Source organism: Ruditapes philippinarum, unplaced genomic scaffold (genome assembly GCF_026571515.1).
Source record: "Ruditapes philippinarum isolate M1 unplaced genomic scaffold, ASM2657151v2 ctg2450_1_1_1_1, whole genome shotgun sequence".
NCBI lineage: Eukaryota > Metazoa > Mollusca > Bivalvia > Venerida > Veneridae > Ruditapes > Ruditapes philippinarum.
In genome coordinates this window covers 89,020-108,668 of record NW_026854496.1, presented here as the reverse complement: position 1 = coordinate 108,668, position 19,649 = coordinate 89,020, and the positions used below count along the sequence as shown (strand labels likewise).

At 31.5% G+C, this 19,649-nt stretch overlaps 1 protein-coding gene across 18 annotated transcripts in view; it reads right to left on the bottom strand.

The window, feature by feature from the left end:
- LOC132740274 (inner centromere protein A-like) overlaps positions 1 to 19,649 on the bottom strand; it is an 80,109-nt gene that overhangs the window by 44,802 nt on the left and 15,658 nt on the right. For 5 of the 18 annotated variants that reach the window (XM_060728138.1, XM_060728144.1, XM_060728147.1 and 2 more), the window contains exons 2-3: positions 12,931 to 13,443; positions 12,501 to 12,545 (exon numbers count right to left, since the gene is read on the bottom strand). In XM_060728138.1, coding sequence (XP_060584121.1) covers positions 12,501 to 12,545; positions 12,931 to 13,443 — 558 coding nt within the window. Of the gene's footprint in view, positions 1 to 4,099; positions 4,301 to 6,590; positions 7,046 to 12,500; positions 12,546 to 12,930; positions 13,444 to 18,101; positions 18,537 to 19,649 lie in introns of those variants that run through there. The other 13 variants (XM_060728135.1, XM_060728136.1, XM_060728141.1 and 10 more) reach the window with 10 other exon arrangements.

Below are 19,649 nucleotides of genomic sequence, written 5' to 3'. Positions count from 1 at the left end.
TTATGTCTTTCAGTTTTTGTCTGAATTAATACTTTAATGAACTGGCACCAAATGACATTGCATAATATTAAAAGTAATAGCAATGGACTAAAATAATCAAAATTTCATGAAAATCATCTGCACTTTTAATTCATTACCCAATGCTACAATACCCAAGTTGCAATTAATGTGACAAGTATCAATTATATGGCATGAATAATGTAACAACCTGTTGCAACAACTCATTTCTACTTCCGTATCTAAGATTGTTAGATCGATGGATCATTAATAGAATGCATGGATTTTATTATTTTGAACTTTTATTCAGTTTTGGTTCAGTAAACAGTACAGGGATACCTAGCCGTAACATATTTTAATCTTATTTAATTACTTTTCCTTGTACCTTTTATCTGGTAAGATTTCTAGGTATGGTTGCCTGCAATTGCCAAACCACAAACTAAGAAATTCCCTTGTCCTTTATCAGACATCTTATCTTCTAGAAGACAAAACATAATACAAACATAGTACATCTGCTGCAGGAAATAACCATTGCCAATAAACCAATGTCTATATCAACACATTGACAAGTATCTTAACCATCAACCATATAGCACATATAGTACTATAATTATCAGTATATTCTTTATCTCACAAAACTGTTATTCTGTTCTATATGATTGAGTAATTGGAATGGTTGACTGTCCCCAGAGTTAGTTGATGGAAATTCAAATATTTCATAGAATTCAGTAAAATAATCAGACAAGCCACACAAACACGAACATTTAGTAATTTAATTTAATTGCAAACGTTTCGGCTATATGCCTTCATCAGTGCAAAACATCAATTTTTTTTTTTTTTTTTTTTTTTTTTTTTTTATAGAATTCAGTAGGTATTTTGGGCCTGAGCGGTCAGGCAGTATCAGTAGGCCACTGTCTAGCTGGCTCTTTATTGCTGGCATACATGTAGGCCTTAAAAATGTTCAAAATTACACCCAGCTTGAATGCTGCAAATACAACCTCCGACATCTAGCTGTGTCTTAAATGGTTTGGTGATCTACAGCAATGTGTTATTTTGTTGGTCAACCTACAAGTAGCTGAACTTAATCTTAGTTTGCATGAATTAGCATTCCAAGGATTACTTACTTAATTAACATTTAAATTACCAGCAAAACACTAAATCCTTTTAAGGCAAAATTTCAAAATTTGAACAGATTAGCAAACAGTTCAGACCATGATCAGACAGCATGGGTCTTCTGACTGACCTTGGTCTGCAGGTCACATGAGTAAAATATGTTGTCACAAACAAGCCAAGGGTAATACAATTATTTCTGTTAATTTTTCCTACCAAATCTTTTTTACAAAGTTGCAACTGAACAACAAAACCGTAGGAGCAATTGATCAATTCTTTGAGCAGTAGCTTGTTAATGATGACTGGTTTATATGCCAATACAGCCTGGACAGATGCTATATCCATCCAGCCTATCCACACTCTACCATAATGGTATTAAACTCCAAGTACTTTGACATGGACATCCCTTAAAATAATCTTTTGACAGTTCAAAAGACAAAGCAGGAAAAGCCAACAACACAAATTAAGAATTTTAGTTAATATTATTATAAAGACACTAACTTTTATTATAGAATTTAGTAGGGTATAGTAATACATTAGAAAACATTTCTTGACATTTCCAAATTATCAAGTCAATTTCTCTTGAGTCTGCAATCTTGTATTCCTTTATTGGACAATTTTCATGCAAAAGTTCTGACAAAAATATAAACCACTATGCCTGCATGTCTGTGTTTTTTGTTGTTCATTAGATCGATAGATGACGGAAATTTCCAAATATAGAAGACAGGGGAATCTTATGTGCATATTAGATAATATTGAACAATATATAATATAGTACAGGGGGGGAAACGCTGAGTCAATTCTCCAAAATAGTACCATGAAATTAGAGCAAAATCCAATCAGAAAAAGTGTTATATCAGACCTAGAGAGCACATATAAAAACACAAGATTAATGATTTCTGTAGAACTGTGATTGATCAGAAATTACTGAACTTCATGCCAATATCCAGGATTCTCTTTCATTATAGAAAAAGACAGAATGTTTCATTTTTATCGTTAAAGAGATCAGTCAATAATATCTTTCTCATTCTGTTCACTTCAAAGTTATTAATAATCTCAATGACTGAACCTAGCTTTTTTACTTTTTCACTGCATGGATTGATTTTATTCTTTTATCTTTTTTCATTGTTTTTTTTTTTTTTTTTTCTTTTTTTTTTTTGGTTGGGTTTTTAATTGCACCAACACAGTAGAGGTCATATGGCTTTACTAGTGAAGACATTAGGTGTGCCTCTGCATTATTCAAGGCTAAAGTGAGAACCTGAGTAGAACTACCTATGTTCTATTATTAAAACTAGCTGGATTAAGCATCCTCTCAAGAAAGAATCCCTCTCGGGACTCAAACCCCACATCAGTGAGGCGAAAGTTTTTTGAAGTCAATGAACCACTCAGCCATGGATGCCCCAATAGTCTGTGTTAATTTGCTCATCAATGCTTTTTGCTTAAGGTATTAGCACCCTAATGCATTACCTCCGCTTTGAAGAGTATTCAAATAGGCTAGAATTACTGTTAACTACATTGGAAATGAGGGTCATGGGTTCAATCCCCAGAAGGGTCAACTTTTTTTTTCTTTCTTTTTTTCTTTGAACATTATTTATGTATCTCTCATGTCCCATATGGAAAGAAAATAGTGTTTAATTTTGAATTTTTAATTTATATAGGTATTTATTGGCTAACTTATGCTAAATCTAATAATAAATATGGTACCTGATATTTTCAAAGTGTAATATAATCAAAACTAGACGGTAAAAGTATTTCATAGTTTACAAGATCAACCAATATACTTTTTAAAAAATTTAGGGAAACTTTGAAAACAGGCACTCATTTGGGTAAATTTTAAGATTTTTTTGAATTAGGCTACCTAAGTAGAAGAATGGTCAGACATGTGGTAAAAATGGGTGGGGTAGGGTAACATTTTTATACAGATTTCATAAATTTTAAGTAGAAACCATAATTTTGCTTATGTGGATTATTAGCTGAATGGTACTATTTGTTTCTTACCAAAAATTCATGGGAAAACATTTTTCATTAGAATGTTATTGCAGATTATTTAAAGGTTCCTCTTTTCTAAAAAAGGGCCCTCATAGCATCCTAGCTTGAGTTCAGAAAAGTGGCCATAACTTGATTTCCGTACGGTAAACTTTGTTTAAATTTTGCATACAGGTGTACTTTAAGGTATACATCTGACCTATGATGTCAATTCTTTAGTTCCTGATAGTGTCCATTAGGGTCCTAATACCTTAAGTTACAACAAATCTTTTAATCTACCTGGTATATCAGTGCATAGATGACACAATCTAAGACTATTGTCTTAAACATTGAAGTCATATTCACCTTATATTAAACTACACACTTTTAGTAAGTGGATGGGGTACTCAGAGAGTCATTTAAAATTGTAACAATTTAAGGTTACCTAACTTTTCATAAAATTATTGGATTGAGCCTTATCTGCTTCATAACTTCCCCAAAACCAAGTGGCCCTGTACATAATAATGCTGTATAAAAACATTTTACAAATTTTCACACTTTCAATTCTTAGTTTTTCCACAATAATCACTAGATTGATTATGTAATTCCTGAATAATTTCAAGTAGCGACACGATACTTAAAAGTGCAAGCTTTGACTCAAACTTGCGACCTTAACACGATTATATAAAAGGAACTCTTGACACTTTACACACTGACCAAAGTAGCCGACATAAATCTCAAAGCAACTGATCCAGAGCTATTAAATTTTGTTCACTGTCATTATTCCAACATCAACAAAATGATTTTTTCAGAAAATATTAAACTTTTTTAAGTTGCTAGGAAAAATTATTAAAGTTAACCCTTAACCTGCTGGAACCAGAAGTCTGACCAGACTCTATACTGTAGGTAGTTCAGTTTTTGTATTTATTGATATCTCATAAACTTTGAATGGACTTTTCTATATTTAAATCCATTATAGAAAATCAGCATGTTAAGAGTTAAAGTTAATGAAACACATTAATTATACCTGTACTAAGATAACTGTACCAGCTACTCTCGCTGTCGCATTCACTGACCGCCTTCTCAAACCGTACATGATGCTGTTCCATCTTTACCTGCGTAACAAGCACCTGCCAAACTAGGCCCTCTTCTACGTCAGATTCCTTAATACTTTCTAACTCTGACGCCAGATTCAAACTTTTTCAGTGAACCCACAGGAGTTCAAGTTATAACGATGCATTAGCATTTTGCCCTCCATTTCTAAACTTATATCTAGTACACACTATGCTTTGACAGATGATCTGCATAGATCACCATTTTTTTTTTTGATGACTCAGTAAATTCAATTATGATAATCTAAGAAAAAATATCCGACAATATGCACAGTCTAAAATGTAACCTATATAACTTATATATTATTGCGTGTATATTCAAATATTCCTTATCTCCGACATTCCAATGCTAAAAGTATATAGCATTGTGTCCTTATCAATAATAAACACTTCCCATCCACCAATATTCTAAACTATCCAAACATGGTAAAAGTCCAAGAGTATTCCAAATGTTGTCTCAGTGATCAATAAAGCTACAATATGGAACAATACTCAATGACTTTCCTGTAACTGTCCACTCTGTGTAATGATGAATATCTACATATCCGTTTTAAAAAACTTACATGCCACAGTTCAACACATAATAGATATTTCCTTAAAGCAGACCTCCCAATAAACAATTCAACTGCCAAAAAAAATCAATATTTAAATCATGCCAGTTCTGCAAACACAGGGAAAAAAAATGTTCATAATTTAAATGTAACACAAAAATCCACTGTCCCGTTTACATGGCAACATTTCCAGAGTCCACAATCAAATCTGGATTCCAAAGTGAAAAGACGTAATTTTGTACACATATATACATGTACAACTAGAAAAGACCAATAAAAACAGTTATCTAAGAAAATCGTCATTTATTTTCTGCCAGACAGGAAAGTGAAAAATTCTGAATCATCTAGCCATCAACGATCAATATTAATATGAATATGCCAAAAGTTCGCAGAAATTACGTCGTCGTTATTTGTTACATCATTTGCTGTATAAGACCGTCCTTATCCCATAGAAACTTGCTCCGAAAATATCGACTTTGTCTGTAAATTTGGAAATGTTCTGTATTTATCTATTGATCGTGGCGACCAGACTGTATTTCTAGGAAAATCTTTGCATTTTGTTTTAACAACCATTCCAACTTCACAGAACATAAAATATAAATTAATGCAATGAGCAAACAAGTTTTCAAGATGAAAAACGTGATTTTGATATTGTCCCAATGGTTTAATTCAACAACATATTGGAAATCATTTACAAAGGCGAATGGAATTACATGAAATTAGACACAGGGCATTGACGTGGAATAACAAAGATGTTTCGAAACTCCGTCAACATGTTGTTAATGAAAGAGCTTTGAGGTAAGAATATATGACATTTATAACAGCTTCAAAGTGACCTATCCTGTACTAGTGCTTCTATACTTATAACCATTGTGCTCATTTAAACAAAAATTTCTTAGTAAATTACAGAATCAATATTTTCCTGACCATTTCATATTAAGTGCTTACTCAGCTGTTTTCTCCGGTCAATAATAAATTGTTGTGTTTTAATATGTATCATTTACATTTCTTATCAAACGACCATCCATACCACAAGTAACCCCTCGGCCCTCACATTAATAGCCTTGTCTAAAGTTTTGTTTTATTCAGCCTAAAAAAATTCAAGGGCTGTCAAACCTGAAATATCACTATATGAACACTTTCACAAGAGTTACTTCCCTTTATTTTTCCTTTTTCAAAAATTATAATTTGCATGCATGTAAGCCATTAAGATGAAAATAAAAACATATTATGTGGAAGAAATTAATAATGGTACAATCAAAAATCAATATTAGGAATAGCCTGTAAGGAGCTAGAGTGAGAATGGGGTGTTTTGTTTGAAGTGAGATTGGTTGGGGACATTCAATTGACAGCTGGCATTACTAAATGAGTTACTTCACAGTTACAGCTGATGCAGCTATAGTGTGACAAGCTCCGTGACTGTTGATGCTGTCATATAATACAAAATGTTGAAATCAATTTCTATGAACTGAATGAGCTAGTTAATTGTGTTAGCTCTTAATTAGGTTTCCTCAAGCAATGTGGGTGGTGTTGCGGGTATAGAATAACTAATGGGTTCAAGACTCACTATTTTTTTTAATTGTATATTAATTTGTACCCAGAATTGGTTATCAATTGAAAATGTAATAAAGTCAATGTCAATATATCATATTAATAATTGTATGTTTTGTTGATTTAACTTGTTAGAAGCTTTTAATTTCTGTTACTTTCATTTACGTCCAACTGACAGACCTAAACTGACAAATCATCTGGATCATTAATATATACTTTGAAACTTGTATATTCTCTTAAGAAACCATTTTAACAGCCACAATCAATTGCTAACCAATAAAATAAATATAACTAAATCACCCACCTTTAAAATATTAATAATGTGGGCAGCTGTTTCTGCCACCATAAAAGTGAAATTTGTTTCTAGTTGTCACATGGCATATTTAATTAATCATTATCCAATTACATTGATTTTCTTGACACTATAAAAAGAATCTTGTTTCTCACTGATCACACTCAATAAATCCAATGTCAATGATTTGGTTTCAACTTTGTAATAAATATCACAATTATACCAATTTTACCTTTGAAGGCTTCTTTGTTTTAGTGCGAGTTTCTTTTATAGTTTTTTTGTGGTGGCTGTTTTTTGTAGTTGTTTTTTAATGATTAATCTTAAAGTCAATCAATAATAATATCCCTTATTTAATTTCATAATCCCAATCAAAAAGCAACAATAAAACAGCTAAACTTTAAAATGATATTCATCTTCTACACTTTCCTTACAAACATTACAAAAAACTGATCTTCACTAAATGCCACACAACAAAACAGTTTTCAGACAAATATTTCCTCTTGTAAGACTCTCAAACTAATCTTTTATGAGATAGGGAGATAATTCTTTCCAACAATTAAGATTCTGACTGCTTAATGGTCGTTGTACAAGATTTAATGTGTGCCAGCAGATGCAGGTTTGTACAGTATCATCACTGAACCAAGGGGGATTACCTGTACCTGTAATTATCACAGACAAACATAAACAAACAGTGTCACAGATAATTATCTATTTGTCATTTCCTTTCTTTGTTCAAGATTACAGAAATAAAACTGTCCAACAGTTTAAGTGGTGATTGGCACAGCATGCATGTTTTCTCCTAAATCTCCCTGTACTTATACATCATAATCTTAATGGCTCTAAAATTTACAATAATGGTAAATCTCAACAAAACATACTTCTTGACTTGTAAGGGAATCATTGCATTATACACCTGTAGGCAAAAAATGAAAGAAATTAATTTAAATTTGTACAATGGCATATTGAATATGGTTATATTACTTGTTTTGACAAACTTTTATATTGCAATAAAACTTACCATATAAACTACTTCAACTGTCCTTTAAACTTCACTCTCAACAAGCTTAAAAGCACAATTAACACATCTACAATACTTCACAATCTTTAGAAAGAACATCCTCAATTCATATCAAATTTATTTTTTTATTAAGTTAACTTTAAGTTCCACTCATGCAGTTAAACACACACTGTTTTTAACAAAAAAGTACCGGTACTTGTACCAATATTGCCATGGTTAACAACAAAACATATGGCATTCAATACTGAGTCAAGAGTCAAGATCGGCAGTTTATAATGGTTGAGGGAGGTCCTTAAAACAATATATCCCCCACGGGCAAGATGTCACCAGTGTGGCATTATCTGTAACTTCGAAAGAATCAAAGCATATCTAAAGGGGCGGTGTTAAATGGGTACTGGGGACATTATTGATTTTGTTCAATACTAAGCATGGATCAGAATAATTCTAGGTAATAAAAGTTATTAAAAGATATTTGTTTGCCATGGTAACATTTTGTAAAAGGCTTATGTAACAGAAGTGCATGAGAATTCATAGGCAATTATATCCTAAGATCAACTATAGAGAATTCTCATTTTTCCTACCGTGCAATAAATAATCAACTTCATTTATGAATATTGTATGACAACTTGCATCTGTGACATTGTAGCATTATTGTTAAGTGAGAGTAAGTACATAATCTCTGAGATTAGATAGTTCTATAAGAAAGAGATTTTTTACATGAAATTAATGCAAATATCTAAAACTTCTTCATCCTAAGTGACTCAGTCTCAGTGTTCAATTCTCCTGTTGTAAAAGAAAAAGTAGTATAAGGAGGGATAAAATTACAAAAGAACAGAAAAATACATTCATTTCCTCCCATAGGATATTATGCCCTTTTTTATAATTGTATCACTTTTGTTTTGCCATTCACACAATCATGTAACTACGGCTTTAATATACAGACATATATAAGCTACCTACATTAATAGAAACTGGATTTAAAGAGGCAATAATCTTTTCTCAAATTATGACTCAATGGAATAATTAGACAGTGACAATGACTTGACTAACATGTCATTATTATAGAGGCCCAGGCCTGAACCTGCTGGGTTAATCTGTATACTTTGTGCAGTCTAACCAGCTTCATATATTGATACCCTAGTTCATTCAATAAAAGCAATTAACAAACTTCGCAGCAAGTGTGTTATACAAACTTAACTTGTATCCTATTTTAGAGACCTTTCTATTGGATATGTGTCAGAGTTAAGGCCCCTACTTGTACAAATCAGATTGCCTAGTGTTTTGATGCTCTTTCTATTACAATTACGTACTACACTGGCTACTTCTAACAGGAAATGCAGTTAACATAAGAGAAAGAAAAACACAACTTGTCAACACCATTACAGGATTATTATAGAGTATATAAAGATTGACAGCCTTTAATGTTGTAGATGAGTCTGCATAAATGTTGACCAAGGTTAAACATGATAATACAGGTGATAAATTATTGTAATAAACACTCATTATGACTAAATCTTTACTATACTGGACCAAAGTCACCTATATATAGTATGTTTATATATATCACAAGTTTACACTTTTGACCTCAGGCTACATGCACTTATTAGCACAGGACAGGTAAAAGTTTGCCAGCAGTCAGCGGGGAGGGGGCGGGGACTCAATTTAACACTTTTATCAACATCTCAACGTGAATTTTATAACTCGATCATTACATCATTACATAAATATGACATGACAGACTTGTGTTGAATATTAACTGCCATGTTTATTTTCATTTAATAATTTATTACCCTTAATTGAAAATTTCAAATCTTTTTTTTAATTATAATCTGCATGCACGACTAATCAAACTGACTTTAATTAAAGAATCAATAATACTGTACATGTATAATATAATAGGTTACAAATTCCCTTCAAAATCTCTTGTTTCAACTTGCACAATCTGTATTTAAATTCATTCACAAAACCACAATCTTAAGAATTGTAACAAAGGCTTTTATTTTCTTCCTTGACAAAGAAGCAGGTCAGTAATGTATTCAACTAATTATACTCCTCATGTACTCAAGGTACTCTAGTTTAATGGACAAAACCTGCATAATATTAATAGCCGACTACAAAAGCCTTGAGCTGGATGGGTTTAAAGACTAATTAACGATTCATTTTGTTTCATTAAAATCCCTATTCCTGACTTTTGTACCCTAGAGATTCCCTCATGTGTTATGGACATTATTAAAACCTAGCTAAACCTCTAATTAACAACTCCCAACACAATCATGAAATCATAGAAAATTACCTGACAAAGTAGGTTCAGCATTAACACAAATCTTAACTAATGACAGGATATTAATAGGAACCATAATGATGGCTAAAATGTACTCAAAAACAGAAACAGGAAATAAATGTAAAAGCTGTAATTAATAGAAATGACAGTCTCTATTTATCCAATCAGGTAAAGATTTACCATTCACAAATATAATCTTAATTAAGTTAACACCGTAAATAATAACAAAATATATTAAGAAATTCAAATTACAAAAAAGTTCAAATCTAATTATATGAAAGTATTTCAAGGTACAGTAGTATTGCAGACTGCTGTAAACTATTTTTCAAGCAATTTAAGGGATATGATCCTCATATCTCTGAACATTAATGGAAACATAAAAGAGTCAGCCAGAACTAAAATTTCTAATCAAACAAAAATTTAATATTTCCATATGTTACAATTTTGTGTCTTTAGAGATGAAACAAAATTCTTTGATTTTTTAAGACAACCTTCATTTACAAAACAACTTGAAATCAAGCTGTACTCGGTGAAACAAACAAAATGATCTTTTTATAAGCAGTGTGTCACTTAATTGCTATTAAGATCAATATAAAGTTGGAATAACTGATTGGCTAATGACTGGATTGTTTTATCTTTAAAGTAACAATCTAAGGTAACAGTATGCCAAGACTTTTGATCTTTTATAAAAGTAAAGTACAAAATATGTTGAATTCTTTGAAGATATAATGAAAAAAAAATATAGCCACATCTTGAACTGCTCTTGATTGTCAACATCATGTAAAAAATTTCTGACCTGAAAAAAGTAGTTATCTAATAATGACAAGTTTAATAAGTTATTTTTAAGTATTTGTCTTAAAATGTTTAAAAAACAATAAATCATTTTAAAGGTCCTTCTCTATCTAACCACCAGATTTCATGTAAAAAGTCTAAGTGATAACAAGTTCCAATTGGTTTTAAAATCTGTAAAATCTAGGTTGGCAAGGAAACATTGTCGCTATAGAAACATAATTTGAAAAAGAGACACCCTATATATAAACACCTGAAAGCAATGCATGCAATTATAACCCTCATCCACAACCCTTCATGTATATAATACAAATTGAAGCTATTTCCCTAATACCTGTAACATAAATATATGTCAACTAGTTGCCCATGGTTACAGAAGCTAAGCTGATACTAAAGTCAAGGTCATCACATTATTTTATATTGAATTTAAAATTCTTTTACATGTCTTAATCTTTGTTCATTGAAGAATGTTTATAACATTTATAAAATGAATTTCCTATTTATGATACAACTGTACAGTTTTCAGTTATCTTATTTCTACAAACTGTTGGCTATTTGGTATGAAAACTTACCATTCTTATTTCTAATTTATTAAAACTGTTGCAGATATTTTAACCTTTAACTTGATGGAACCAACTGATTTAGCCTTTGCCACCAGTATAAAGCCAGGCCAGACAGAATACCTATTTAATGGCAGCTCAATTTTTGTCTTTAGATATTAAAATCCCTTTAATTTTGAATGGACTGTTCCAAATTAAAAACTGGACAAGTCCATTGAAAAATTCAAAGGGTTAAAGGTTAATAATATGCAATATTTCTGCCAAACATCATGCTTGTATGTCATGTATCTTTTTAACTTATTGAAAATATGTTATATAGTTACTATCACTTAAAATTAATATATTTTTGTGGTAATTTAAACATTTCAGGTTAACAGCTGCAAATTCAATATGTGCACTTGGGATCAATAGGGTGTGCAGTTGAAACAAATAAACAATTTAATATCATGAACATATTATTCATAAAAATCAATTATGAACATACATGTATTCTTCATTAATGGGATTTAAGTACAGAGGTTATTTTTCACTAAAAAAATTAAAAAATTCATTCTTACACTCAATCATACCTATTTTCTCAAGAACATTAAGGTAATATTTATTTGTTTTATGAAGGAATAAATATACACATTGAACTAAAACATGAACGTCCATGAAAACTAAAACAATGGTTTTGCAGCTCTAGATTATATATATAATTATGTTGTGTAAGCAAGCAAGCAACTTTTTCCTCAACACTGGCATGTATAATATACATATGTATACAACAAACACTTATGTTCACATCATCAGATCTTTATTTTAATTCAAAATTTAAGATAACTTTTGTCTTTGCATTTCTTCTTTTCTTTGGATGGTTTAAATAATAACTAGTTAGTTGCTCTTTTTTGGCACATGGACCAAGTTAAGACAGTTAAGATCATATAATAACTTTCAAGCCAATCCTTGTAAAGCCAGAGTGAATAGATAAATTTGATTGTGTTGGAAACTATAAGCATATTTAAACACTCTCGAATCTGTTCCTGGAACCAACCAATACTAAGCAATGAATGTAAAGTTTCTTCCTCGAGGAAGACTTATCGAAAGTAACTGTAGAGAACGTTTTGTTTCTTTGTATACATATGGATAATGCAATCTAAAAAGTGATATTAGCAAACACAAGTCAACTACTAGCTAAGGTTACAGCAAGCATATAACTGAACACTGACACAAGACAAACACATGACAGAAATGATAATGACATTCCGGCTAAGTTATATCCTCCAGATACTTGCCTACTCTTCCACTCCATATCATGTATAATTTTTTGGCGTCCTCGCCTATATAAAACATGGCAACAATAATACAGGTTATGAAATTGAAAAATAAATATATGCAAGGGTGGCTATATACAGAAGTATTACATGTATATATTATGATTTTTTTTATAAATTTCATTCTATCATGGGGGATAGTTGCATTCAGGTTAGTAATGAAAAGAAAAATATTTTGTCCTGCATCATTTTTTGTTTAAAATCATGTCCATAGTCCAATATATTATACGTATTTTGCAAACTTCACTTCACACGCAAAAGAAAACATCAGCAAAAAGTAAAATATAAAGCCTAGAAGATCAAACTTTGTGAATAATATAGGACAGAAAGAAACAAAAATTCAAGCTCACTCAAAAATTACAAAAATCATACAATAGCTCTATACAATTACCTTTTTCTTTTCCTGGTGTTCCACTTTTTCCCGAACTTGCTGCAGAACTTGGTCTACTACCGAGACTTTCATTTAATCTACTACTACCATCACTTGAATGTTTCTCTAGTAAAACACTATCTGTTAACCTCCTATCAGATTTTAATTTCTTCGTAATTGGCTCTTGAAGATCTATAAACATTGCTTGACTTTTACCATCACTACTAACATTACCACTTATATCAATATCACCATTTTCATTACCATTTGTTACATCTATTCTAATATTATCAGCATTAACCTCTGGATTAACATCGTAACTTCCATTCTTGCCTGATTCCATAGATTCATTGTCACTAGTATTTCCACTTTGTAATTTTTCCAATTCTGATGAAGGACTTTCACTTTCCATTCTTAGTTCTGTAGAGTTATCCATCCTAAATTCCGAAGAGTTATCCATTCTTAGTTCTGTGGCGTTATCAATTGTTCCGTCAACATCAGTCCCAACATTTTCATCAGGTTCTTCTTTGGAACCTGAAAATAAATAATGGTAATATTATAAATCTGTTTAGAAATTTTCAGTAAAAGTCTCAAATGAAATCAACACTAAAGCTAATGGCAACACAAACTACAAATCCAGGCGTTCATCCTCCTTTATCTGTATTAATAATATACTATTTTAATTTAATCAAGGAAATGTTAAAAGATCTTTTATATCTAATCACACTTTTGCATTGGAAAATCCTGGCATCTCATAACATGGTACTCATCCACACATACAATACACAAAAGGATATTACCAATCTTCTAGGAGTACCTAGAATTGGTTAGTTAACAATATAAACATTAAGACCTAACAAGACTGACATTTTTACACCCTTCTAGCCTTTACCCTGCTGAACCAACTGTAGTGGACATGTCTTGCTTTGAATCGGGATGTCCATTTCTTTATGAGGCTTGCACATTTGTTTCCCCCACGTTTTATGTGGACTTCATGTAAGGGATAATCCTTAGAATATAGGCATAGAAATTTCAATCTTGATAATGTATATTATACAAAAATATTGATCTGATATTGAGGAAAAAGCCGAAAGAAGTTATATAAGAAGTATAATCCATTGATATTGTTATCCTTTTTCAAAAGAATGACACAATAATCCTGTTTGTTCTTCCCTCATTTTTCACCATTCACTTTCACAGTATCATCAAAAGCTCTCATATACTCAAGTTTATCATTTCAGTGAATGAACACTAACAACATATAGACTGAACAGGTGCATATTTACTAAAACACCTGAAAATACATTTGCTTATAAAAGCAATTATCAAGTATATAAATAAACATTATATATACCTGTGAAAATATATATCTATATCTGATCATATATAAGAGTTAGCAATGTAACCTGTGGAGTACACTTGATAGATAACTCTTGTATAACATATTATCTGTGAATGAGTTTTCAAGAACTTTAATTGTGTTGTCAAGATATTCATATGCAATATATAGTTTAATACTGTTAATACTATTTTCATTGTATATTTTGAAGCTTATTTACTGTATTACCCCAGACCTTTACTGACATTACATCATATAATATGCAGTAAAGTGCCGTTTTGTTGAAGAGGCCAAACAAATATTACAAATCAAATTAATTATTTATTTTACATCTATAGTTTAAAGTCCAAGAGAAAAATTCTTATAGTGATTACCTCCCTTGAGTTAGTATCTTACCAATAACAGGGGAGGCAATTTTATTTTACTGAAATAAAAAACACACACCAACTTTTTATTTCTAGTAAAGTCATAAATCACCATTTTGAAATAGTCAAACATTTATAAATCATTGACACACCAATAAATATTGTGTTACTAATAAAAAAGAAATTTTGCTTTAAGCTCACTTGGTAATTAAATTTATTCAAATGGGACATTAGACTATCAATAAAGTTCAATACAGAAGGAAAAACTAATTGAGCCGCGTCATGACAAAACCAACATAATGCATTTGCTACCAGCATGGATCCAGACCAGCCTGCGCATCCGCCCAGTCTGATCAGGATCCATGCTGTTCGCTGACCAACTCTATTACAAGTAGAGATCGAAACTGATAGCGAACAGCATGGATCCTGATCAGACTGCGGTCATGTTGGTTTTGTCATGACGCGGCTCAATTGATTATTCTACAGATTATATCACACATGTTACCACGTTTACTGTGAAGAATCAATCCAACTACAACAACACAGGGGGAAACACTAAAGCAACAAAAGCTTCACAAATAATATCCAATATAATGTCTTTCAAGGACAATAAGCTTCAGGTGATGAATTCTTTTCTTGCGCTGTGGGACCAAGTTGCGTCACACAAAGTTGATTAAAACTGAGATGTGTTGTGAAATCACATTGTCGCAAATTAAACACTAAAGGCATAAATTGAATGATATAAAGAAGAGAAGCTTCAATTTTGTATCTCATGTGACATTTATGTACAGGACATTTTCCCCTTTTAAACACCTTATTTCTTGATTGCATGAATATGTGTTTCCCCATTTTACACTTTTTCTCAAGATTAACCCTGAATATCCCTCTAAATATCCAAATTGGATGCGTCCGCTTTTCAATCTAGACAAACCATTCATCACTTTTAGGAAAATTACACAATAAGAACATTAAATTTTACTGACTGAACTGCAAATAGTGCAAACAATGATCAGTCTGCACATCCAGAGGGTACAGCTGCTGGGCCAGCTGATCATGGTCTGCACTGGTTAAGCATGGGCAAATTATGTAGCAGCTAGCTTAAAGGATATTATTATCAACAAGACATTTCTTCTGGTCCCTGTAAACATTACATTAATGTTCCATTTTTATCTTTTCAACTTTATCAAATGTCTTAGGTAGATAATCTCTTTCAATTATTTAGGAAAATATCTTTAAAGTAACCTATATAGCTGCTATGACCTCAAAAGCATGACTAAATGAAACATGAGCGCACAGTCACTGTTTGTTATTATTTTGGTTTAAAGCTGGAAAGTTGCCATTCTAACGCTGGACACTGTCCCAATGTCACAATGACTTGAAACCCATTAACTTAATATATATGTAAACATATATGAGCCGCGTCACGACAAAACCAACGTTATGCGTTTGCGACAAGCATGGATCCAGACCAGGATCAGGATCCATGCTGTTCGCTATCAGTTTCTTTACTTGTAATAGGGTCTGTAAGCGAACAGCATGGAACCTGATCAGACTCAATATATATATTGAACAGTGTAGTGCTTTCTTCCCATTAAAACAGTAAAGTATAGAGACACATGTGTTCCACATAAAAACAATAGAATCAATGTTCTAGGGCTCTCTGTAAATACAGGCAACAGATGGTCTCACTTTCATACAACTTTTACAGTCTACTTTATCAAATATATATATATAAACTCTTGACTGCTTCCCTAAAATATATTTATATATAACTTTAACATACAACCAAAATATAAAGGAATAGAACAGAACAGAACTTTTTTCAATCATGTCAAACGATTCCCTATCAAAAAGCACAGTATATGATTATGACCTTAAATTGCACATTTCAACATAAAGTTTTGCTATACACAGTAATATTATAGTACAATATACTAGTACACAATAATTTTCAATTTTTTTTTAAAAGATGTTAAAAGTCAATTTAAAAGTACAAGAAAAGTGACAAAATACCAGAATAAAAAGCTTTTATGTAACAATACTATACAACCTTGTTAATGGCATTCCATATTGTGACTTTTAAACTGCCTGTTTATCAATGTTGACCTGTTATTAAAGAATGTTATAATACACATACCAAAGGTATTGTTCTACCCAGACTATCACAAAATCCATCATGCTATAGTAAATCAACAGCACTGAACTTGAAAAACTATAGAGTCATCAGATAGGTTTGAATCAGTTCATCATAAATATTTAAACATCTCATACACTCGTAAATCAACAGCTCAACACAATAATGTTCTAACTCCTAGAGTGAATGCCCAAAAGTTAGGGCAGTATTACGGTAAACATATGAAGTGTGATGAAGGCTTGGAATAATTAGATCAAAGAGTACTGTAACCAAAAGACCTTCATATTTACAGGTGCTAATTTATATCTGGGCCTAGATTTACTCTAATTTCATTAGTGCCAGTACAAAAATGCCATATTTGGTCAAGTTTTCTTTTCCTCAGTAAGGCACTTTACAAAATCATGGTAATTGGTAATATACAAACAATATACATAAAGTTACATTACTTGAAGAGAACAAGTTTAAATGTCATGTCATGGAACCATAAAATTGAGATTTTTCAAGGAAGATAATCAGGGAAGAAAATTAAGATTCAATAATCTTAGTATGAGTCAAGGAAAATAATTTACCATACACAAACATAGGGACTGTGTATGTGGTATAAAGTCTAAGGTCACAAACTGACTTTTTCATAGGCTTGTTTGTGATAAATATGTTAATTAGAATAATGTCAACCACTTCAGTACATAAGATACCACTTCTTAGTACTATGTTCACATAAATATCAGGTTTTCATCAAGGTGATAGACTGTTGGAAAATAAAATGCTTAGAAAAATGGAACTACATCAAACTTGTATCCAGAGTTTCCAATACCACCTTGTAAAATAGCTGTGTTGTGTTGTAAATTACAAAACGATTATACTGTTGCCATGTCAACCATTTTCCACATTTCAAAATAACAGAAACTTAAAGGTTATTTAGCTATCATCATTATACAATGGCAGTATTCAACACAAATACAAAGGACTCACAATCCAATCTCACAAGTCATAGGGTGACAAGTTTTATGTTCTATGATCTGATAAAAACTTAAAAGACAAACCAAGGAAAATTAATGAATTATGCAACATACATTTTTTTAATTCAATGCATCTAAACAAAATTCATTTCAAAAAGAAAAGGTCTTAGGATCCAACACAGAACTATATTGTCACATCTGACAAAGACAAGAACATTTAAAAAAAAATCCCCACCTGATGTATAAATATGGCATAATGCGCCAATATCAAAGTAAATCATAGTTTCCATTATACATACAATAGTATGAATAGACATTGTTATAACTAAAAGCAATATTCAGAAAACCAAGATAAATTGAAAACAGTAAAATAATAACAATTTTCACGTCCTCACCACTGTCAAAGGATGCCATATCCCCGGAGAACTCCGCAGAACTGTCCGCGTCATCAGAATCCCACCACCTGACTCGTGACATTTTTACCGAACGTCTTCACAAAGTTCGTAATCATTAAATAGATCAAGTAACAGTCCAGGTAACCTTGATTCCGCATCATAGAAAAACTAGACTGGTTTTCCTGATTATTTTAATCCGGGTTACATAGAAGCTCAACAGTAACAGAATTATCTGAGTCCATCTGTTCCAATCATTTCCATAAATAGTTAAAGAGCCAGTCCCTTTGAAGGAAAACAGATCAACTATAATGAAATAAATAGTCCATTTTTACATTTACTGCCTTTACTGGTTCTCACATGTTTACGTTTTCTATCCAAAAAAAACAAACACACGCACACCTAGAGCTGTGTTTGTGACATGACAATATTGAGGATTAAAGGCGTTATTTCATTAATTTCTGTTTTCATCGGAGTGAGGTAATCAATACATGTACTATATACATTTACTGTAACAGCAGACTGTGTCGCATCATTTATTGACTGGTTTAATGCCTTATTATAATACAGGTGGATATAGACTGTGCTTCATATACACAACAGAGCTGTCAACAGCTCTCTCTAACAGCTTCACAAATTATTCATAATCAATTTACAGTCAGAAAATGAGTTAATTACGTTTTTAGAATGTCTCAAATGACTGGAAATGTAATAAAAGATGGTTCAATACACAAAGCAACAGGACTTTCACAGTAAATATAAAATATGATATTTGATTTCTGAAGTGTCATCAGACCTTTCATTGCTCTACTATTACAAGTCTTGTAGACCATAATGGCTGGAATAAACCTTGGAATGCTTAGAAACATGCCATTTTCAGCAGCCATATCTTTGAGATCTCTGACATATTGTTTAATTATTAAGCAATATCATCTACTGACACTGAGCAGATACCATATTTTATTTTAGACTATTAAATATATAGATACTATATGGTCTGTTTATAGACTCGACATCTCAGTATTCAAAATGTCAGGGTCTCATCTTGTAATAATAATAAATTGAAATAATATCATGATTATAAAAATCTTATCTTCAACATTCTCATTATGTGACTTTTGACCCCTCAGTGATCACTTGCATTCAAATCTTTTACAATGATTGCTGTTGTCGCTTGTTTTGCTTGAAAACAAAATATAACCACCTAAGAATTTAACATTTATCATGCAGGAAATAAACAATTTGATGGCAAACAGCCTGCAATATTTACATCAGGTATCAGATGTAATCATACAATATATATATATCATATATGATATGTGAAATAATGCACTGGAAAACACACTATATTATTAGTAAAGAGGGAGCAATATATTACATGTAACAAGTGTTGGTATATATATATATATACATACAACACATTATGTAACAGTTATATGATCATGTCTGCAGAACTCATTATATCTACAACAATATCCCAGCATGCTACAAGGCACGAACACCTATAGTATGGATTGGTGATTTTTAATCATTGGTTACATTCATAATTAC